The 23,139-nt window shown below is 38.7% G+C and overlaps 1 protein-coding gene across 7 annotated transcripts in view; it reads left to right on the forward strand.

Moving 5' to 3' along the window:
• Positions 1 to 22,529, forward strand: part of ALS2 (alsin Rho guanine nucleotide exchange factor ALS2) — an 81,196-nt gene extending 58,667 nt beyond the window's left edge. For 6 of the 7 annotated variants that reach the window (XM_027873517.1, XM_027873522.1, XM_027873521.1 and 3 more), the window contains 18 exons: positions 216 to 282; positions 632 to 834; positions 925 to 990; positions 4,287 to 4,385; positions 4,972 to 5,136; positions 6,664 to 6,775; positions 7,028 to 7,105; positions 7,349 to 7,482; positions 8,312 to 8,479; positions 8,802 to 8,922; positions 9,802 to 9,959; positions 11,399 to 11,521; positions 12,411 to 12,587; positions 13,074 to 13,119; positions 14,125 to 14,186; positions 15,367 to 15,516; positions 16,769 to 16,865; positions 21,141 to 22,529. In XM_027873517.1, the coding sequence (XP_027729318.1) occupies positions 216 to 282; positions 632 to 834; positions 925 to 990; positions 4,287 to 4,385; positions 4,972 to 5,136; positions 6,664 to 6,775; positions 7,028 to 7,105; positions 7,349 to 7,482; positions 8,312 to 8,479; positions 8,802 to 8,922; positions 9,802 to 9,959; positions 11,399 to 11,521; positions 12,411 to 12,587; positions 13,074 to 13,119; positions 14,125 to 14,186; positions 15,367 to 15,516; positions 16,769 to 16,865; positions 21,141 to 21,179 (2,065 nt within the window). In that variant the 3' untranslated portion in view covers positions 21,180 to 22,529. The remainder of the gene's footprint in view (positions 1 to 215; positions 283 to 631; positions 835 to 924; positions 991 to 4,286; positions 4,386 to 4,971; positions 5,137 to 6,663; positions 6,776 to 7,027; positions 7,106 to 7,348; positions 7,483 to 8,311; positions 8,480 to 8,801; positions 8,923 to 9,801; positions 9,960 to 11,398; positions 11,522 to 12,410; positions 12,588 to 13,073; positions 13,120 to 14,124; positions 14,187 to 15,366; positions 15,517 to 16,768; positions 16,866 to 21,140) is intronic. The other variant, XM_027873520.1, reaches the window with a different exon arrangement.
• The last annotated feature ends 610 nt before the right edge of the window (positions 22,530 to 23,139 follow it).

The raw sequence follows: 23,139 nt of genomic DNA on the forward strand, positions 1-23,139 counted from the left end.
GATGACATTTTCTACATTCCGTAAATAGATATAATAATAATGATGATAACTTCAGATTAAATCCTTTAAGATGATCATGTTATCCTAAATTTTTCAAGAGTAACAAATTCTGTTGGTTTCTTCCTACCTTTTAATTGGTACAGAAGTTGTCTTTCATATTTCAGTAGTCACATGATGGTGACATATGAGTATATTTAGTTTTGTTTCCTTTTTAGGAATGGCTTAAAGATAACTACACCTGAAGAACAATTTATTCTTGTTTCATCAACACCACAGGAAAAAGTAAGTTCTTTGCTAGCCACCCATTCATGTGTATATGTGCCTGTGGCCAACCCAGTCATTTGTCTTCTATTAAAAAAAAAACAAACTTGATTTTATTTGACTGTAGTGATTGGGTTTACAGTGTCTCCTATAAACTTTCACTGAACTGAGCTTTCATACTTTATAACTTTTTTTGACAGTTGACTTTTAAAGTATAGTTATGAATGTCGAGTTATTCTGACTACACAGTTCACATTTACAAAAAGGTTTAAGAGAGTGAAGCATTTCTCATACCAACAAAAGCAGCTATTTAAAGTTGTACTTGTTAAGTTGTTGCTTTGCCTCACTGTTGTAAATTGTTTCCTTCTAGACTAAATGGTTACGGGCCATTAGCCAGGCTGTGGACCAAGCTCTCAGAGGTATGTCCGATTTTCCCCCTTATGCAAGTGGAAGCAGTGTTCAGAGGCAAGAACCTCCTATTTCAAGAAGTGCCAGATATACTTTCTACAAGGACCCCCGATTAAAGGATGCTGTTTATGATGGACGATGGCTTTCAGGGAAACCCCATGGCAGGTAACATGTTAAAAATTTGGAATGAAAGAAATAGGAGGCGATATAGTAGAGTGCTAAAATGAAATAATCCATGTGTGTACTTCATTCCAGAGGGACATTGAAATGGACTGATGGAAAGATGTATAATGGCATGTTCAGAAATGGCCTAGAAGATGGGTAAGAAAACATTATGTCTCATCTGTTGGAATGAGGGCGAGGGAACAATTTGTTTTCTTTTATAAAATACATCTTTATCATGTTCAAGGAAGGAAAGAAATCTCCCCATAAAGGAAATTTTCAGTAGTAGAAAGGTTCAAGGCCTGCAACTCCTAGGATGTTAGAACTAAAAGACACCTTTGAGGTCCTTAGTCCAGTCGTCATGAAAAGTTAAGTGACTTGTCCAGGATCACATAGGTACTGACAGAGGCCAAGCTAACACCCAGTTTTCTCAAGTGTGAATCCAGTATTCTTTCTACGATTTACGCTGGTCTGACCAAGAAGAATGAACACAGAGTGACATGTACCCTGATTTGATTAATTTCAGCAAATTGTTATGAAGTATCAAGGTACTGCTTGATAAATAGCTTCTGAGGAGTTGACATCCTTCAGAAGGTCTGTAGCCTACAGAGGGCCTGGGTTTGAATCTTGGTTCACCAGGACATCAAAAACCACAGCTTTGTATACTTGTATTGAATAAGAATGAGTCCTAGTTTCCAGCAGCAAGGGGAGCCCCAAGATAGAGACCAAGATAGGACAGCTATTTATACAACCTAAGGAATTGCACAGGTCTGAAGACAGTTTAGAAATAAGGAAATTCACCTGGGTGGGTTCAAGCAGCTGCCTAGCTGATCAGGTACAGTCAGAACTCAAGATAGCCATTGTCATCATTGTAACTGAAGTCAGAGTACCCTTCAGTCACGTTATTTTTCTGTATAAAGCCTTCTGACCTCCAGCCCCCTTTCTTATTGTTCAGTTGTTTTCAGTCGTGTCTGAGTCTTCTAGGCAAAGATACTGGAGTGGTTTGCCATTTCCTTCTCCGGATCATTTTACATATGAGGAAACTGAGGTAAATAGGGTTAAGTGACTTACTCAGAGTCACACAGCTAATTAGTATCTGAGGCCAGATTTAAACTCAGGTCTTCCTGACTCTAGACCTGGTGCTCTATGCACTGCACCACCTGTGCCCCGTGACAGAAATGGCTCTAATAGGTTTCTGGTTCCGCAAAAGTGGCATGTGAGGTGAACATTGACATATACAAAGAAGCACAAATAAGAGAGAGGATTTTTTGTAAGTTGGAAAATTTTCCATTGGCCTGATCTTACAGAGCCCAGTAAACCCGTTTCTTGGTTTGCAGTTGGGCTTTAGGCCCACCTAGTGATTTTGTAGACCAGCCTGCAGTTGTGCCCATGCAGAGTATCTCCTTTTTGGTGTTTTTTTTTTTTTTAATTGAGTATTTTGCTTTTCCCCAATTACATGTAAAAACAATTTTCAACATTCGTTTTTAAAAGTGAGTTCCAAATTCCCTCCCTCCCCACACCCCTCATTGAGAAGGCAAGCAGTTTGCAGACATGTGAAAGCAACGTGTGGTCATGTAAAACATCAGGCTATCTCTTAAGGTATGTCCACCATTCCTCTGTCTTGCCAGCAGCTTGCCAGGTTATTCTGGGGTCTAGAAGAATAACCTAATGAGAGGGAAGTTAATTGGAGGGTCTTCTCTAAGTTAGCTTTTCCCTGACTCAGCTCTGAGTCTTCTGGAGTTAAGTGACAGAACAAAATTCAGCAGAGGCAGAAAACCAGCTTCTCAGGGATCAAGGTACTTCAAGAGTACTTCTTCAAAGATCCCTCCCTAATTCTCCCATAGATGCAACATTTCCTGAGGAGATAGGAACTCCACATCTTAATCTCTGTCGCACACCAGCACCTTTCAGCCTGAGTGTAAGCTCAAATAGCCCTTGTGATCTAAGGATGCTTAAACAGCCACTTCCTCGTCCCCTTCATGCTCTCCTATTTAGCACCCACCTCCAACTCCTCTGGTTCAGGCCCCGTAGTGGGCACAGAAACTGTCTGCACTCAGCTTTTGCCTGGGGGAAATGCCCATTCAAGACCCTAGAGTTTCAGGGGTTGGGTACAACCAAGCAGACAGACTCTATCACTATAAAGTTGTTTGCTATCACTTCCTTTTAGTTTGTAGAGAAACCCCCTTCTTTCCCCTATCCTACCTTTGTGCTCTGAACAACAGCATGGCCTCAGCCAGGGGTCCCCACATCCTTGCCAACTATATTATGTGTAGCTTGTGCAGGATCTGAGTTTTGAATTGTGAGAGTAACAAGAAAGCAAGATCCACCCCCTGGTAGCAAAAATAACTTTTATTAAATGAGAATAAGTCATCACAAGATAATCATCACTAAATGTCTGTCATTATTTCAAAGTAAAGAATTTTTGCTTTTTGTACTCAAACTCTGAATTTTTATCATAAATTTAAGTTATTGTCATAGTATTTTGAGGCTGTTAATTGTATATGTGGTATAAATATTTGGGAAAAACCAGTTTCTTTATGGAGACATTAGCTTATCAGAAAAGGTTTATTTTAGCAATTTGCCTATATTTTCTTACAACATGCCAGTGAATCTTTAATTTCAGTGTTCTCTCCATTGCTACAGACTACAGTCTATCTATTCATGCATTCTTATGCTTATATATTTAAATAATAACTTGATATAAAGTGGTAGAAGCTGGATAAATATTACATGTTTAAAATATGTAACTTCAGATGAAGAGTCATTTCACATCTGTCAGATATCTGTTTACATAACTCATACAAAATAAGCACCTCAAGGTGCCCTAGTGGATGGAGTGTTTTGAGAGGATCAGGAAAGGCTTCCTATGTTGAAGGAACAGAGAGACTCTTACAAGGTGGGAAAAAGAAGGCAATGCATTCCAGACATGGGAGGATAGCCAGTACTAAGGCATCCAAATGGGAGTTAGAATGCTGTGTGTGAAGAACAGAGAAAAGCCCAGTTTGGCTGGACTGTAGAATGTGAGAGGCAGTAATAAGGCTAGAGAGATAAGTGGGGGCCAGATTGTGAAAGGCTAAAAGCTATACAGAAGAGCCGCCTGATAGAGGAATCACCTTGGCAGCAATGTTTTGGACATGTTGAGTTTGGGATGATACAGTTTGAAATATCCAGTAGGCAATCAGATATATAGATCTGTTAGTCATATTCATGGAGCTAATGATTAAACCCATGGGTGATGATGAAGTCACCCAGAAGAGAGCGGAGAAAAAGAAAAGTAGGGGCTTAGGAGAGAGAGCTTTGGGGAATACCTAGTTAGGGGACATGATCTGGACAATAAACCAGTAAAGGAGATGAGGAGAGCCTCAGCACCCTTCCTCTTCCTATTGGCTATTTTTGTCTGAAGTTCTTCATTTAAAAAAATAAAGTCATTGTGTACTTTTTATCTGCATTGGCAGGTACGGGGAATACAAAGTCCCAAATAAAGTACTGAACAAGGATGACCATTATGTGGGATATTGGAAAGAAGGAAAAATGTGTGGTCAAGGAATCTACAGGTAAACATGTCCCTCAAATTTTGATTAGATCAGTGTTAGAAAACTTTTTATAGTAATAGTAGTATGCTAAAAATAAACTGATATCTATTCCTGTAGTGAAATTTTCCCACTGTAAATTTTACTTTTCATTCTAGTGTCATTAACTTTTTATATATAAAGGTCAACCTGTCTTTAGGATTTGGAAAATTGTTTATCTATTTTTATTAAATCTCATAAAAATTACTTTCCTACTTTAATGAATATTATTTTTACCTATAAAATTTTTGTATTTATCTCAGTTGTCCCCTTTGTTGTAGTTCTGCTATTACCTATAAACCACAGGAGCTAAGGAAAGAACCCTGAGTTATTTCAAACCACTGAGACCTCTCAAATACTGGGCCTCAATACATTGATTTTGGTTATTTAAAATGTGAGTGAACATAGTCATTTTTATAATATTGTATGAAAAACAATTAGAACTACCAGTGAAACTTGAATATGGATTAAAATTTCTTAGTTTCTGAAAGAATAAAGGACATTCAGGATCAATATTTGAAAGCTTCAGCTTAATATTTGTGCTGCTCTTTGGTTTTTCTTCAAACTACAGCTATGCCAATGGAGAGGTATATGAAGGCTGCTTTCACGATAACATGCGTCATGGTCATGGTCTTCTACGCAGTGGTAAACTGACTTCCTCCTCTCCCAGTATGTTCATTGGCCAATGGGTAATGGATAAAAAGTCTGGATATGGTGTATTTGATGATATCACAAGGTATAGTGTTCCTTCTCTTGTTAATCTTCATCTTTTAGACTGAGAAAATAAAATTTATTCACGTCTTAAAAAGCAAAGCTACTTCAGGAAGAGCTGAATGGCTCAATTTTAGGGAATAAAGAAGAGGAAGTTTAAATAGCAGAAAAAATGTCAAAGAATGAACTGCTCTTTGCATCACTTTTTTAATGACCATTCATGTAAGTTGCATTGTAGACTTTTAGAAGGCCAGACATATTCAGAATTAATATTGGTACTGTGTTCTTTTAAACTCTACATAGACAAACTCTACACAAAACCTACTCTCCTCTCCAAAAAGAAACTTTATATTTTCTCATAGATAAAGGCTTGTGAAATGAGGACACTGCCACCAACTTATTGTTTATATCACAATGAAGTAGAGCTTTATAAGACATTCTAAAGAAAAATAAGCAAAGAAGAGAAGTTATTATGAAAACTAAATACTTCCTCTAATTTGCTTTGGGAGAGATAGTACTGGGCACCATCATCAATCTCATAATTAAATTTTAGGATGAGTAATTTCTTACCCATGTAGAATATAACAACTCATATACAGGGCGTATGGTTTACGAAGTGTCTTAAAAACTGTCAGAAAATAATGTTTTTTATATAAGCTTGTCACATTTGCCAGGAGAAAAACTTATAAGAGAAACCTTAGTTATATTTAATAGCAAAAATTTAGAGAGAAATTTAATCACCTGTAGATTTAACTATTTTATTTCTTTAAAATCTTATTTGTTGTTGCCACATCCTTAGTTATTTGAAAAAGAGTGCTGTGAAAGTGACACCATTTCCCTTTTGTTAAGGATTGATAGAACTGTTTCCATTTTGTCAAGTGAGAAATTGATCTGTTTTTGGAATATCCCTCTTTTTTTCATTGTGTGCCCTTTGACGGGGCAAAAGAGAGTATTCTTTCTTTCTCTCTTTCTTTCTTCCTTCCTTCCTTCTTTCCTTTCTTTCTTTCTTGGCAATTGGGGTTAAGTGACTTGCCCAAGGTCACACAGCTAGTAAGTGTCAAGTGCTTGGTCTGAGGCCGGATTTGAACTCAGGTCCTCCTGACTTCAGGGCCAGTGCTCTATCCACTGCACTACCTAGCTGCCCCATTTATTTATTTGTTTGTTTGTTTGTTTGTTTGTCTGTTTATTTATTTATTTCAAAGTATATTCTTAAGGAACTGAGTGATTATTTCTTAGAGATGTGTACTTGAAGTTGGTTGTAAATTTAAATTTTGTAAAGTATATTACATTTCCCACCAAGAGGTGCTATAATTTCAGGGATGTATGAGGTGGGGGGGAGGGAGGATTGACCAAGCAAATTTTGCTGCCAAAATGTTCTAACGGAGTGAAACCTCTCTGACGTCAGATAGGGAAAAGATCCACTGAGAAAAAAAGAATGAGGACAGGCACCGTGTAAAGTTTTACATACCTCACATGCCCTTGTTTAGTCCACCATTTTGATAAATTTATCTTTAATCTCCATTGTTTTTCTCTTTTTTATTTTCTTTTTCAGGGGGGAAAAATATATGGGAATGTGGCATGATGATATGTGTCAGGGGAATGGTGTAGTAGTTACTCAGTTTGGATTGTACTATGAAGGAACATTTAACTTTAATAAAATGATGGTGAGTGTAATATATGTGTGTGTGCATGTATAAATATATACATATTTATAAGTATGTAGTTACTGTTGATTTTTAATTAATGCTTATTTTTAATCATTTTCTTATTTGATCCTATTATTGATCTGAACTGCCGTCTTAGATTTATATTTTTTCCTTTTGTATTAAATTCATCATTAAGGCTTTAGACAGGGTTTCCCAAATATTCTCTTTTTTAGTATGATATTATCACCATATTCTTATTTCTTTAAATAGGGAACTGGCATTTTACTTTCTGAAGATGATACTGTCTACGAGGGAGAATTTTCAGATGACTGGACACTTAATGGAAAGGTTGCAAAATTCATATTATTTTTACATGTATAATATATTTTCCACTAATGCAAGCAAATTCTTTTCTCTTATGCTCTTAGAAACTCTAAGAAAAAAATAACACTCATTTATGAGTCTGCGATAGGAAACGGTAGAGGAAGTAAAGATGAAGGCCAAGCCATGTTCATAATTTACTGTCTGTTTATTGATCCTTGTTGAAAATATTTCCACTAATTGCGAGTTCCTTTCCCTAAATTTACTCAGGGAACGCTGACTATGCCAAATGGCGATTACATCGAAGGTCTTTTCAATGGGGAATGGGGATCTGGGATAAAAATTACTGGAACTTACTTCAAACCCAGTTTGTATGAGAGTGAGAAGGACCGACCTAAAGTTCTGTGAGTATCTAGTAGTGATTTTGATCTCTAAGTTCTATAGATTTATCATGCTTTTGCCAATGTCATGTTTGTCGTTCTCAATTGTATTCCGTTACATTAGCCATTTTTTATGTACCAAGGTTGTTTAATATACTTGTAGACTACAAGTTTATTTAGCTATTCTCCACTTGGCAGATATTTAGGAAGTTTCTCTTTTTTTGTAATTATAAATAATGCTGTTACAAGTAGCTATTTTAAAAATATATATACCCATTAAGTGGTGTTACTGAGTCAAAGGATTTGATTACTTTTATGACTCTTGCATCTAGATTGTTCTCCAAAAATATTCTACCAATTTACATTTGACAGCATCGTCTGAATATACTTAGTTCTCTAAAATCCCTCATCAACATGCATTTTTGTCTTTTTTTTTTAACCTATTTGGTGCTTAAGTGGTACCTAACAGTTTTTTCAATTTACACTTATTACATAGATGCATCTATTAATGTTACCTGATTTGGAGGTATAATATGTATATTCAAGGTTCTGCTTAACCTCAGTGGTGAAAATTATGGAATCTTTATTTTTGGAAGAATCCAACCTAGAAATCAGCAAAGAAAAGTAGAGGGTTGGGCAGTTCAGACTCAGTACTTCAGGTGTGATGTCACGTGCCTTGAAGTACATGTAACTTCACATTTTTCATTCTGTTCTAATAACATCAAATATTGTCATTACCATTTCTCCACAGAATCTTGCCAGTCACATATGGAGAAGGTTCTCAGCTTTCTTCTGCTTCAAAGTCCTTTTTTATGTAATGGTATAAATCAGTAAAAGTTTGATGTTTTATTAGTAGGAAGCTAGGAAACCTAGCAGTGCCCGCTGATGAGAAATGGAAGGCAGTATTTGAAGAATGCTGGCACCAGTTAGGCTGTGAGAGCCCAGGCCAGGGAGAAGTCTGGAAGGCATGGGACAACATTGCTGTGGCCCTGACCACCCACCGTCGCCAGCACCGAGATAGGTGAGAGCCTGCGTAGCTCCCCTGGAAACGCTGAACCTACACAGGGAACTGAGGCCCAAAGTGTAACCCTTTACTCTGAGAAATTCTAGAAATTAGCTTGAACTTTATTACCTTCATAGGCTTGCTTTCTGTTTCCTTCTGACTTCCCCTTTGTGGGAACAGAAACTCTACTAAATGAATGCATTTGGTACTGAGACTTGTTCCATGTATGTCCCCTGCATACATCTGGGATATAATAACAAGTTTTAGAGAATGGAGTTATGTATACATTTTAAAAATCATGTTTGCTTCTTTATGTAAATTTATACTTCCTTTGTTCCAGTCCAGAGATATTAAGTCGTTCACATACCCAGACACTGGAAAGTTTGGAATTCATTCCACAGCATGTTGGTGGTGCCTTCACTGTGGAGAAATACGATGAGATAAAGAAATACTTAATAAAGGTAAACCAGAAGTCAGTTCTGTTGGCTCTTACAACTAATGACACTACCATACCACTAGCACAACAGTAACCAGATTTGGTTAAATATTAGTCTAGTTCTGTGTTTGCCTTCTGAGTAGAGTGTATACTATGTCCTCTGTTAATCCCTGTATCACTCTAGAATAGAGGTGACAAACTCATAGGCCACCAGAACGAAATTAAAATATAATTGGGAAATGTTTGACAAAATAAATAAAAATACAATAGGATAGATTTGGTTAGTTTGTGGTTTTCTGCGTCAATATATAGCCTACACGGATCCATTTCTATTTGAATTTGACACCACTGCTCTATAACACATTTCTGAAATTAAGAAGTTATGATGTTGGCAGGGTGGGCAACTCAGAGCTCAACTAGCTTTTTATTTTTTGTTGGCAGTAGCAAACACTTGTATGTTAGAGGGTCAGCTCACTTCTGCTTCTGGACCTTTCCTCTGTACTTATTCTCTCAGCATTTAAAGATGCCATTATTCCAAGAAGAAAAGAAGTGGGTGATGAGAGAGAGAGAGAGGTAGATAAGAAAGAATATGGAGGGAAAGCCAGGGGATGAAAAAGTCTTAGACACTATATTCATGCTATAGGGCATGAATGACATTTTTCTAAGGCAAGGCTTAACACTTTTGTAAAAGTGCATAAATATTAGTAAATCTTAAATGGTGGTATTCTTGAATAGGAAGCTTAAAATGTCTCAAAATAAGATTTTGTTTGATTTCTCTGGACTACAGTTTAAGACTTCTGATCTTTTAAACATCTCAGGGCTTTTGGAAAAAATGATTGGTCTTTTTTTTTTTTTTTTCTGCATAGTTTGCTGACTCACTTAAAGTAATTCTTTTTCCTTTCAGGCTTGTGACACTCCACTGCACCCTTTGGGTCGGCTCATAGAAACCCTGGTTGCAGTGTATAGAATGACTTATGTGGGAGTAGGGGCCAATCGGCGATTATTGCAAGAAGCTGTGAAAGAGATTCAGTCCTACCTTAAGCGTATTTTCCAACTGGTCAGGTCAGAGCATATGGCTAATTGAAGTTCTTTAAGCACATTAGAAAATCGTTTTTCACTTGAAACTGAACTTTGTGTGGCTGTCCTCATTTTGTTCCTAGAATTTTTAAAAAATGCTTTATTAAGAATCACCAGTTTTTTCTAAGACCCCAGAAATTTTGCATAGTAGATTTGAGATAAAAAATAAAGAAACTGATTTTTACATCTAAATATTTCTTAGTAGTTGGATTTATTTTTACACCATCAGAAAGAAGTCTTTACTCTGAAAATGGTATTGACTTTATCATAGCTGTAAGAGGTTGTAAAGGTAATCCAAGCCAGTCTCCTTATTCTATAGATGAGGAAACTGAGTTTCAGAAAAGTTGAATAATGTGCCTAAGGTCACATGTGGGTGAGTTGGAATCACAGCTCAGGTGTTCTAATTCCCAATCCAGTGAAGTTTCCACTGTACCATTCAGGCTTCCTTCTGTATAGTGTTTCTAATGCCTGCAGCGTACATAAATGAATCATACCTTGCATAAAGAAATGGCTGTGTCCTTGAAACATTACTTCATCTAAGAGTCCAGTGGAAAGATATTAGCCCATAACATTGAAATCCTCTCCACTGACAGTATGATAGACTTTTACTATCCTTAAGCAGAATGTGAGTGTCCCATTTAAGAAGACCTGAGTTCAAATTCTGCTTCTGACATGTAAAACTTCACCATGGTTTTAAGTTATTATAGCTATTTAACCTCTGGGACCTTAGTTCTTCATCCATAAAATGAGGTATTTGAGCTAGATGGCTGCTAAGTCTTATAGCTCTTAAAGCTTATGGTTCTATAATTAACATGTCTAACTTAAACTGAATTTCAAGAAGTTTTTATTAGATTGGATTTAATTATTATGAGTAATTGTAGCCATCTATTACATAATAATGTATTGTTTGTTTATTTGCTGAGCACTTACGTGCTATTTTCTTTTTAAGGCAGTTGGGGTTAAGTGACTTGCCCAGGGTCACACAGCTAGTAAGTGTCAAGTGTTTGGTCTGAGGCCGGATTTGAACTCGGGTCCTCCTGACTCCAGGGCCAGTGCTCTATCCACTGTGCCACCTAGCTGCCCCAGTGCTATTTTTTTTAATGCAGATATATTCTCTGCCTAAAAGGTTTACAACATAAACTGGTCATTGAAAGTTAAATCACAATGTTCTTGTTTATCTACTTAGGTAAAAATAGAGCAAATCTGGATAAAATGCATCTATCGTGTATAAGCAGCAGTTTTCATTATAACTAGCTATGGTAGTTTCACCTGGGAAAAACCATTCCATGACAGGAGATCTCAGTGAACTAAGAATAACTTGAAATAAATTCTTCTTTCACTTGACCTTAAATGGGACAAGTAGAGAACACGAAACAGTACTTTAATCTTTGAACTTGAAATGTAATCGATTTCTCCTTCCTCAGATTCCTATTTCCTGATCTTCCTGAAGAGGGCAGCACAATTCCACTCTCTGTTCCTCTACCCCAGGAAAGGAAATCCTTTTGCACAGGGAAGTCTGATTCGAGGTCAGAATCTCCAGAACCAGGGTGAGTGGAGTAAAGATGAATTGTGGGGAAAGGAATACACTATAATGAGGTGCTTCTAACAGAATTCATTGGGTTACTGTGTTAGAAAAAATTTATTCTTTGATAGTTGAGTGTCTGCTGATGAAACTTTCTAAATTTAGCTAGGCTCATCATCCCTGATCCCTCATCATGGTGCAAAGCTGTGTGTCAGCACGTTCTGTCAAGTCCTACAGTGCCGGAAAGAATTCCGATGCATACCTGGTAGTAGGCAGTGTCTGATTTCTAAGGACCAGCCTAGCTAAGTGTGGAGAGTCTGCCCACTAGATAATTCTTTGGGCATGTAAAGTCATAAAGCAGTAATGATAGCCAGGGGCAATAACCAGTGAGTGAGCATTCTGCTGAAGGAATTGAATTGTGTCAGTCCTGGCATCCTTGCTACAACATGAAACCAGAAAGACAGAGGTGAAGCCTAATGGAAGAGTGGCTCACAAACTTCTTGGCAAGACAAAGAAAGGAGTTTCATGCATGGTTTCATCATGCATTCAAGGTCAACAAGATATATCATTTCATGAGACATTGGTTATGTCACATTGTAGTACTCGTGATAAGTAACCACAACAACAACAGTGAAGCCTAAATTATTTTTGCTGGCATTTGTCTTACTGCTAGTATTTGGAACATGCTTTCATATGGTCATTTATAGTTTGCTGTTCTTTTAAAAACTGTTCCTGTCCCTTTGACCACTTACCCATTGAGAGATAATCACTTTTCTTATTTAATTCTACATTGTTTTGTCTTTAGTAAGAGTTTCCTTTCTTCATAATAGGCTTTTAGAGCCCGAAAGTGTAACTGTTATTGTCTCCCCGGCTGTGACTTTTTGATTTCCCTCCTATCACCCCAATGTTTTTAGCTATGTGGTCACAAGTTCTGGATTACTGTTGCCTGTGTTATTACCACGACTCTACCCACCGCTCTTTATGCTGTATGCCTTGGAGAATGATCGAGAAGAGGATATTTATTGGGAGTGTGTTCTTCGACTAAACAAACAGCCAGATACTGCTCTCCTGAGCTTTCTTGGTGTGCAAAGGTGAGTGTTAAAAAATATATATATATAAGACTAAATTAAGTAGTTTCACTAAAAGACATAACTGATCATTTCATACTTTTGGTATTGAGTTATATGACCTACTGTATTTTCCTGCCTTTCCTTTCTTTTTCATCATGTTGATGATTATCATACTGATGAACAAAATGCTAATTTGTAACCTTTAGACTTTAAAAGTATTAGTTAGACTAGGTTTAAGCTACCCTGACCAAGATTGTTTCATATTATATCAATAAATTATAGCCAAATCCCCTTCTGTAATGTTTGCTGAACATGCAATTATGATGTTATTCATGCATTCTATTACAACTGCCCTAAGACATTTTTTGCACTTGAATTACACCTAGATCTGAGAAAGTTATCTTAGGCAGAATGGGAAGAAATCAATGTATCTATGATAGTATCTTTAAATAGTGTCTGCTGTAAGTAATGACTTACAATAACAGAACTCATGGGTTCTTTTTGTAGGAAATTTTGGCCAGTGACTTTGTCAGTCTTTGGAGACAATAAAAAGGTAAGTTGAATTGGGCTTGGTTTATGGAGCACATACCAGATGTGCTTTTACCTTAAAACCTGAATAATGCCTGAAAAATGATATGTGAAAACCTAGGTATCATCCTTGACTCCTCACTATTTCTCACGCCCTATATCCAATCTGTTGCCAAGAACTGTCGATTTCACCTTTGCAACATCTCTTGAATACACCTCCTTCTCTCCTCGGACGCTGCCATCCCTCTGGGGCAGACCCTCGTCCCCTCACACCAGGAGCCTTCCATTAGCTTACTGCCTGCCTGAAGTCCAGCCCTACTCTGTTCCATCCTCCAGTCAGCCCCCAGAATGACTTTCCTAAAGCTTAAATCCAGCCAGTGTCACTCCACCCCACCCCTCAAACTCCAGTGGCTCCCTGATGCCTCCAGGATTAAATACAACATTTGGCCTTCAACGCCCTTCACACCCTCTCCTGCTCCTGCCTTTCCAGGCTTCTCACACCTTACTCCCCACTTGGATCCAGCAGCTCTGGGTTCACTCTTATCTCTCATCATCTCAGATTTTCTCTGACTGACCCCCGGGCCTGCAATGCTCTCTTCTCTCTCTCTCCCTGTGGCTGCCTGGGCTTCTTTTAAATCCCAACTAAAATCCCACCTTCTACAGGAAGCCTTTCCCAACCCCCTCTTAATTCCTACCATCATCTCTCTTTTAATTATTCCCTATTTCTCCTGTATACAGCTTGTTTGTACATATTTGTTTGCTTGTTGTCTTCTCCTGTTAGATTGTGACTCCTTGAGGGCAAGCACTGTCTCTTGCACATAGTAGGCACTTAATAGATGTTGATTGACTATTTTCTGAGTGACTTGGGGAGAAATCTTGCTTTCCCTTTAGATAGGAGTACCCTACCTAGAGCATATGTGCATTACTAATCACCACAGACAAGGTACTTGCCCCAAAATCAGACATTCTGTTATAATTGCAAAGAACAGTTTGCCTTTTGTTCCTCAAATACAAATGTTCTCTTGTGCAGGTTTTGCCTACTACAAAAGATGCCTGTTTTGCCTCAGCAGTAGAATGTCTACAACAGATCAGGTAATTTCTGAATTGTAATACATTACATGATTCAAAGCAGTAGTGGGATTTCTTAAATTGATAAGCTGATTCTGAATTTTGGAAGATCATGATTTTACCTGAATCCCCAGATTTCTACATTTGGTGACAAGCCGAAACTGTGATCAGTGAAGCTTCCTGAGAAATGTAGATGTTCCTCTATCCTAAGTTAGTGAAGACCTGTGTTTTCTCATTCCATTCCCATTATCATCACCCTAGTTCTTGTTTTTATTACAAAAGTCTCCAAAACTGGTTTCACTTCCTCCAGTTTCTTATCCTTCCACACTGCACACTGCTGTCACATTAGTCTTCCCTAAACATAGCTCCATTCATGGCAGTTTCCACTTCAGTGGTTCCTTATTATCTACAAATTAAAATATAAAATCTTTTGCTAAGCCTTGAAGACCCTTTGTGATTTGGCACCAACCAGCCTTTCTAGCCTTATCTTCCACTCCTCTCTTTTGCATCCCCTGTGCTCCAGCCATATAGCTCTGCTTGTTATAATCTCTTTTCCTACCTCTGATCCGTACTGTTCCTCCTCACCAAAAAATTCTAACCTATCTACCATTTCTTGACCTCTACTTATTTCCCTTCCTTTCAGACCCACAACAACAAATTAAAAAAATACTTCCTTCATAAAGCTATCCTTGATTTGCCTTCTCTCTAAAACAGAAGTAATTTGACTTCTGAATTTTTTTTATTGCATTCACATTCTGCATTATACTGTAATTACTCATATATGTGCCTTATTTCTTCTGCTGGACTATCTGTCTGAGGATAGAGATAGTTTTTTCTTCTTTTTGTTATTCCCCATTGCATTTGGCCTTGCACATAGTAAACATACAGCAAATGAATGGAAAGGCAGTACTTGACACTTTTTGAGCAATTGAAAAACTTTTCTATGAACATTTTATTTATCCATGCAAACATAATTTAAGATTGTATAAATTAGGTCATATTTAGAAATTATATGCCAGAAAATTAATATTGGCAGATGGGAGGAGCTGTGTTTTACTGGGTGGAGAGACTTGTAGTCCCTTTTGTCTGGTAAAAAGACATTTATTTTGAGGCCTTTGAACCTCATATGTGTTTGATAGAATCCTGATTTTTATCTTTTAAAATTACAAAGTAGTGACATGTTTCTTTTACTTTCTTACAACAGCACAACATTTACCCCATCAGACAAACTTAAAGTTATCCAGCAGACTTTTGAAGAGATATCTCAAAATGTCCTTGCCACACTTCAGGAAGATTTCTTGTGGTCCATGGACGACCTGTTTCCTGTTTTCTTATATGTGGTGTTACGAGCCAGGTGACTAACTAATTTACCATTTGTTATTTTAAGGAAAATTTTAAAAGTTTAAGGTAATAAGACTTTTAAAGTAGGTAGGGTGAGCATGACTGAGATTTGGCAAAATGTTGAAATAGAGAAAGTATCTTTGGTTTCCTTCCCCACTTACTTTTATGCCCATCATCTTAAGGAAAATGTTGTTTACGTTACCGTTAATCCTCAGCACTCTGGAGTTTAACATTTTCAACTTCGAGAATTCACATGATTTTATTAGTTACCTCATTTTCACTTTCATTTTTGCAACAGTGCATATTTGCAGCTATGCAGAAATGTAGAGAAAAAATGAGAGGTGCAGTGGATGCGAGTTTATAACCATGAAAAGAGGAAAGTGTTCATGAACCTGTTCCCAGAAAGTGTTAGAGTAACCTTTCAAGTGTGTGAGGAGGGGATTGAAAAAAATGGAAAAGCAGCTAAATTTGCAGGTAAATGAGATAGTGATCACCCTGCCCTCTCACCGGAGTCTGAGCATCCCAGGCAGAGCAGCCTGAGATGTCAGAGCAGTTCCTTGCTCTGACAGGGCAGGGATTCACCCAGAGGCATGTGCTTTTCATCTCGGAATGGTTCAGCCACCGAGCAGAAAGGGAGATTAGAGATGACAGGTTGCCCGTTTCCCTTTTTTACCTCAGGGTTCTTCTGACATTGCTGTTCCTGCCCCTCCAAGTCCTACTCCTCTCCCCTACGTTTTATGGGTTATGTCATAGTTACTGTGTTAGGAAAAGTACGTATTATCAGAATTAGTGTTTTGTTATAAAGAATTGTGTGAATGGTGAAAGTCAGAAAAAAAGAAAGCCCTTTTTCTTTCTGTTCTGAGTTGAGGGTCAAGGGGTACACCTGAATTAAAGTACTGTCTGCCATTTTCTACCTGAGTGACCTTGGGAAAATCACTTCACCTTTTTTGGGGGGGACAGCTTCAATTTTCTCCTCTGAAAATGGAAGGGTTGAACTCGTTGACCTCTGTGGTCGTGTCTAGCTCTTAATTTTCTGATACTGTTTAGTACAGTGCAGAACTCTGGCTGTGTAAATAAGTTCATAATTTTTTATGTACCACTCTAGTGTCTCATTTTCCTTTAGGCTATTCTTTTATGATCTCATTTGGATCAAAGTAATCTCTTCTTTCTGTACTCCTTTTCCATTTTTAATATAGATCCAGAGGAGAGAATGACAAGGAACAGTGAATGACAGTGAATAACATGGCACATTTTTCTCTTGACAGGATCAGGAATTTAGGATCCGAAGTACATCTCATTGAGGATCTAATGGATCCCTATCTCCAGCATGGAGAGCAGGGAATCATGTTCACTACCTTGAAGGTGAGTGGATTTCACCTTTTTGTAACATGTATTAACTCTGTCACTCACTTTCTGCATTAAAATAGGATCTTTGACTGTGGCCTTTTTTTTAAAATAAAGGCTTGATAGCAGTGAGAATTAAGTAAAAGATGGATGTCATTAAAGTAAACGATGGAAGAGTAAAACATGTCAATTTTTCCTATACTTACAACTTTACAATGGCTATATCAAAGAGCTAAGTAGCTCTGGGTACCAGGTGTTGTGTCTCATTTGTTACACCTTCCCCAAGGAGCTCAGAGCACTTTTGCTAATAACTAAATTTTCTTCTTTGTTTATATATGTTGAACCTTATAAATTAATTATGTAACTCTACAGTAAAAGTATAGAGGGATCTTCTTATAGCTCCAGAAAATGCTCAAAAATTTCAGTGTGGCATAGTAGAATTTTACCAAAGCTCAGGAATTGATCCATTAAAGTTATAAGTTTGTAGTTCATCCTCTGTTTTCTCCTATTGCCATCTACTGCCTCTTTTCTTGTGACCCTCTAGTGCCCTCAGAGGCTGAGGGCACCTCAGAACCACCTGAGAATTCTCCTACTTGTAGGGTATCTAGACTAGAAAAAAGTCACCTAAACTTGGTCCCAGAGGTGGCCAGATCTACACCTGAGCTGGGTGAGAGATTTTTTTCCACTGATGATAAGGCAAAAGTACAAATATGTCCACTTTCTGAGAACATAGCCTCTATTCCATTCCCCTCTCTTACCATAAACAGACCAAAATTTTGGAGCAGTTGCAAATTAGGTGAATTTATTTGGACTTCAAGCTTTTAATCATTGAGGTGCCTACTGCTTGTGTGCACCCGCATAAATTCAGCCTGACCCATAAGATAGATGTCTGAAGACCCAGATATCAGAATGACCAGGAGGTGAGGGCCATGTGTCTCAAAGGAAATGGGGGTGGGGTCTCCCTCAGTCCATTTGATCTAATTTCCCATCCCTGATGTTATAAGCAGAGAGATGCCAAGGATTGGTCAAGTGAAGTCCTAGCGTGGAATCGATCATTTACAGAAAATGGCAGGAAGCAGGGTGTTTCTAGAGCAGAGGTAGCCTGCTGCAGGAAAAGCCAGGCCTAAAAAGGAGGCTGGGAGGGAAAGATTAGACCTACCGCAGCCTTCTGTAACTGTTTTGACAATCTACATCTATCCTCATCATGTGATTTAATATTAAGCAGCTATAATCATTGTAATAGTTCTGTCAGCTTCCAAAAGTATTTTGTATATTCATTTCATTTGATAATCATAATCATATAAGGTAAGTGGTACAACTATTATCCCCATTTTATAGATAAGAAAATTATGCCTCAGAGAAGCTGTGACTTGCTGAAAGTCACATAGCTAATAAGTGGCAGATGCATGATTCAAACCCATGTCTTCTCATTTCATATTCAATCCTTTTTTTTTAATCCTGCCAAGGGTGCCATAGACAGCTATGTCCCTTCCTCATCTTCAAACAATCAATGGTCATTTACTAAACAATCTAATCTATGCCAGCATTGTGCTGGGGGACAGATTTACAAATTCAAAATTGAACTGGGCCCTGTCCTCCAGGGATTTGTGTATTTCTCACAGAGATAAGTTCATGGAGCTTATATAATCCATTAGGAGGTGTAATTATGTCATCTAGAATGTGGTGTGATAGAAGTGCATAAGGGACATAAAGAGAGCTCTGTGAGGTGGCAGAGGAGATGCTCATTGTAGTCTTTTGGGGAGAAGTGGCATTGAGCTCAACTCTGCAAAGGTGTAAGTGGGCAGCAGAAGCCTGAGGTGCAAAAGTTTTCCACACACAGAGTAAGGTGTAAATAGACCCGCCCTCCCCACCCCCCAGCCAAAAAAAGTGCAGAGCCTGTGCAGGGCACCAAGAGTCGTCCTGCTCAATTAGAGTAGAGGGAAGATGGTGAAAATAAGACAGGAAAGTCAGGATAGTGCCAGGTTGTGTGGGGTTTTGAATGGCAGACTAAGGCATCTTAACTTGATTTAGGGGACGACAGGGAGCCACTGAAGGGTTGTGAGCAAAGAATTGATATAACCACATCTGTCTACGAACATGATTAACCTGGAAGTGGTGTGAAGGCTGTATTGGAGTGAAGAGAGGAGAGCAACTAAGCTATTGCAGTGGTACAAGGTATTGTAGATGGTAACCAGAGCCCATGGCCATAGGCGGGAGGGCACTCGCAAGAGTTCCTGTGGCCGTAGACACGGCAAGACTTGTAACTGATTGACTAGATGCGGGTGAGAGTCCAGAGAGCACCAAGGTTTCACATAGAAGAGTTGGGTGAATGGTGATCCTCTTGTCAGAAATAATTTAATTAGAAAAAGGAGCAGGTTTTAGGGGAGAAATAAGATGCTTGTGTTTTCCTCTGCTGAGGTGCCATTCCTGTAAAGATGATTTAAGTACTTACAGCTCTAGGCTAGGATAGAGCAGCTGAGTTAGGAGGGGAGAAGAGAAGAGACCCTTATAGTGACATAGGAGATGAGCGAGTAGGCAACTTGATCTGAAATTCCCTACCTGCAAATTTTGGCAGCCTTTCAACTTGATGACTGAGACAGTGCCAGCTATGACTTGATCTGAACCACCTGATGTTTGGTGCTGTGATACCTTAATGGCAACTTTTAGATAATGGGTGCACCCAGAGAGCTCTGCTGTGCTTCTTGCAGTACCAAGTAGCTGCCTGGGGGATGCCTTGTTGGCATGCCATTCATGAGTGTAAACACTCTTTATTTAACATTTGTACATAAATTCCAGCATGTGACAGATGGCATAGGATTTAGAACTGAAAAAGACCTTACAGATCATCTAGGCCACCCCCTTATTTGCAGATGAAGAAACTGAGACCTGGAAAAGCTAAACCACTTGCCCAAGATCCCCTAGTGAGCACCAAGTAAAACAGGCTCCAAGGGGGCCTCCATCCTCCAAACAGAGCTCTTTATGCTGCCTGACTGTGAGATTTAATGTTTTGTTTTAGGGGTTATTCTGGGAGAAAAGTAGAGAGAAAGGATCTGTTAAGGGAGTGGAAGGTAATTTATTTAGGCTCATTTCTTTTTGCCTAGTTTGGAGTAATAACCTTCCCCATCCACTCTATTCTTTCTCCAAACCATCCTTCACATTGCTGGCCAGGTGATTTTCCTAATTCCAGTCATATCATTTAAAAAACTTCCATGGCTCCCTATCGCTTAAGGAATAGAGTTTGAACTCCCGCTCCTGACATTTCAGCGCCCTCCAGTCTTCCTTGAGGTCTCCCCTTCTGGCCTTGTTTCATGTTACCCCGCTTTGTGTATTCTTAGGGTCTAGATAAAGTGTTGTGTCCTCCAGTCTTATCCTGACCTCCCCACCACCATGAGTTTGGTCTTGCCGTCTTCCATGCTTGTAATCGTCTTCTCTCCCTCCCTCGCCTTGGCCTGTTGAAAGCCCTGTCTTCTTTTGAGGTCCTGCTTAAATGTGATTTCTTCAGTGAAGTTGTCCTTGATCCTTCCTGCCCCACTGAAAGCAATTTCTTCCTTCTCATTTTCCTCCCAGCATTTTGCCTGTACCTGCCCTTTTCCCTTTTCCCTTTTCTCCTTTTCCCTTCTCCCACAGGTGTTTGTGTACATCCCTTTCCCTCCTTCCTGAGAAGCAAGGTTGGGATCTGTATTATATCTGTGGTTTTTTGTGCCTCGGTGTTTGATCATGTTTATTGAGTTGAATTAGACTCCTCCCTAGAGACTTTGCAAATCCTAAAGTGAATAACGGTAACTGTAGTGGAGCTTGGCTGTGGCTCTGCCCCTGGAGTCCATGCAAAACTAGTAAGTCCTGGCTCTGGATCAGAGCCCAGAGCTCCTGATTCCAAGTCCAGTGCGTTTTCTGCTCTGCCATGCCGCTGGCTCCTAAAATGGACGGCTTGGACAAGGTGGCCTCTTAGATCCATTCTGATGCTAAAATCCTGTAATTCTCATCTAAGTCCTGATTCTGCCATTAACCAGCTGTGTGACCTTGAAAAGATCAACCTTTTAGAATTTTGGTTTCCTCATCTGCAAAACACGGATGCAATTAATTAACAAGGATGTGAAACTACAGCAATTTCACAGGGTCATTAAGAAGCTTAAATGAGGTCGTATTTGTGTGGTGTATTACAATCAAATGCTATAGAAATGTCAGCTATTATTCTTCATTTGCCTAAAAAAAATTATACAAGATTCTAGTTAAACAGATGTCTTTGAGATATGAATCATGTTTCCAGAATTCAAACCTGATTTTTTTTTTCAGGCATGTTACTATCAGATCCAGCGTGAAAAGCTTAACTAAAGCACCATCAGCCTGAAAACTGGATTATCTGAGGAGCAGAGTACTGCACCACCATCTAAAGTCTTCACCCAGCGTAGCTGAGAAAATCACAGAAGTTAGGAAGGACCAATGTCCTTTATCCCGGTTATCACCTCTGAGCTCTGTAGAGTGGTCAGAACCTGAGACCCATGGGAGTACAAGAGGTGATAGAAGCAGTGACTGAGAATTGGTAGAAATTCGATGAAATCTCACCTGATGCACGTTCCAAAAGATCAGAGGGATTTCTGGGGTTAAAACAATGACAGGATTCCAGTGTTCCCTTTCTTAGCGTATAATTCCTGCTACGTGATTGTGATGGAAGACTCAGTCTCAGGATGTAGCTTCTTTGGATGCTTGAGAAGTTTATGAATACTATGAGTTTCTGGTTTTCTTGACTCCCTTTGCAGGCATTCTGACTCCCTTCTCAAGAATCAATTGTACCTTGAAAACAGACTTTGCCTTCTTAAATTCTTTTCAATCATGTATTTATCTTATGTTTTTACTGAGAGAGAAAAGAGAATTTTAGCCTGCACTTTTAACATTTCTAAGGTTTGTCACTGGAACACACATGCATGATGGAAAAGTTCTATGTGATAGCTACTGTACTCCTATCCATTAATTATGAGAAGCACGAAAGTAAATTTCCTGTCTTTTGGGTAGAAAGAATGGAAATTTTTGTCTTCGTTTCCTTACCATCCTACCAGTAATAATGGCATTGACTGAAACTCTAACACTAACTGAGATGCTGTGAAACCTCATTGATCCTACAGGTGACGGCCGCATTCCAGGGCCTGAGAACAAGAGCTGCAGAGCTTTGGATGTAGGCTGCTAGAACGACGTGTATCATGGGACTAAAATATGCAAACAGTAAAGGGAGCTGTCACCAAGCTGGGGGGTGAGACTACATTCCCCCCCCACCGCCCGCCTCCCTCACATGGACTCACAGGGAAGAAAAATCAAACTGTTTTGACTTTTCCGATTTCAAAAGTATTGTGACACAAGACTCTCAGTGTTTTTGTTTTTTAAACCTGCCCGCTTGTGGTTTGAAGTTATTGGCTTCTGGTGTACAATGAACACTAGTGGCTATTTTGAATCCAATCGGTGCTTTTCTTCATCATAATCACTTACACACAAAGGGCAGGGATAGAAAACATCCCTCTGACTTGTTATGTCACGTAGCACAGAGGAAGCTAAGCAGTTTTGGAAAACGGAATCATGGTTTGTGCTCTCTTACTTTATCAATCAAAGCAACTGTTTGTTAAAATGCTGTTTGGGAATGCCAGCTGTAATGTAGCAGCAGTTTTCATAATAAAACATGTTCATCTTTCTGAAGTGGTTTTGTGATTGGTAGAGACCTAGCACCTGAATCAAACTAGCATTTGTGAACACTGGACCACCAGCTAAAAATCAGTCCTTTCCCCCTTCTCTCTCCCTTGCCAGCAAGAAACTTAGCTTTTTCTGTAACTAACTTTCTGGTAGCCCATCAGTACAAAATTCCCTAGGATTTTTCTGAGATAAACTTCTGAAAAACTTAGAATCACATATCTAAATCAGTTTATATAAACTTACTCTAATCCCAGCTCTCTTAAATATAGGTTGTATGCCTCACCAAAAAGCCAAATATTGTTTCCTGGAATACTGTTATAGTCAGAGTCAGATCGTAAGACAAGTATCTAGTATATGTTAGTTTATCAACACTAAAATCAGCCTTGCAGAATAGAGAAATGGGCTATGGAACAGAAAGAGAAATCTGAAAAATGTATAAGCCCAAATAGTGATGGATTGTCATAATTCAAGCAAGAACCACTTAGTACTTCACCTCTTCATCTTCCTCATTGCTTCCTCATTCCTGAATTGACTAGGAATTTTCTAGTAACAAGTGATATAGCCCCAAGAATTATTTTGAATATCTAAGTACCACGTTCCATGTACAAATTTCTAG

The sequence above is a fragment of the Vombatus ursinus genome, unplaced genomic scaffold (genome assembly GCF_900497805.2).
Source record: "Vombatus ursinus unplaced genomic scaffold, bare-nosed wombat genome assembly UNPS02014802.1, whole genome shotgun sequence".
Classification (NCBI taxonomy): Eukaryota; Metazoa; Chordata; class Mammalia; order Diprotodontia; family Vombatidae; genus Vombatus; species Vombatus ursinus.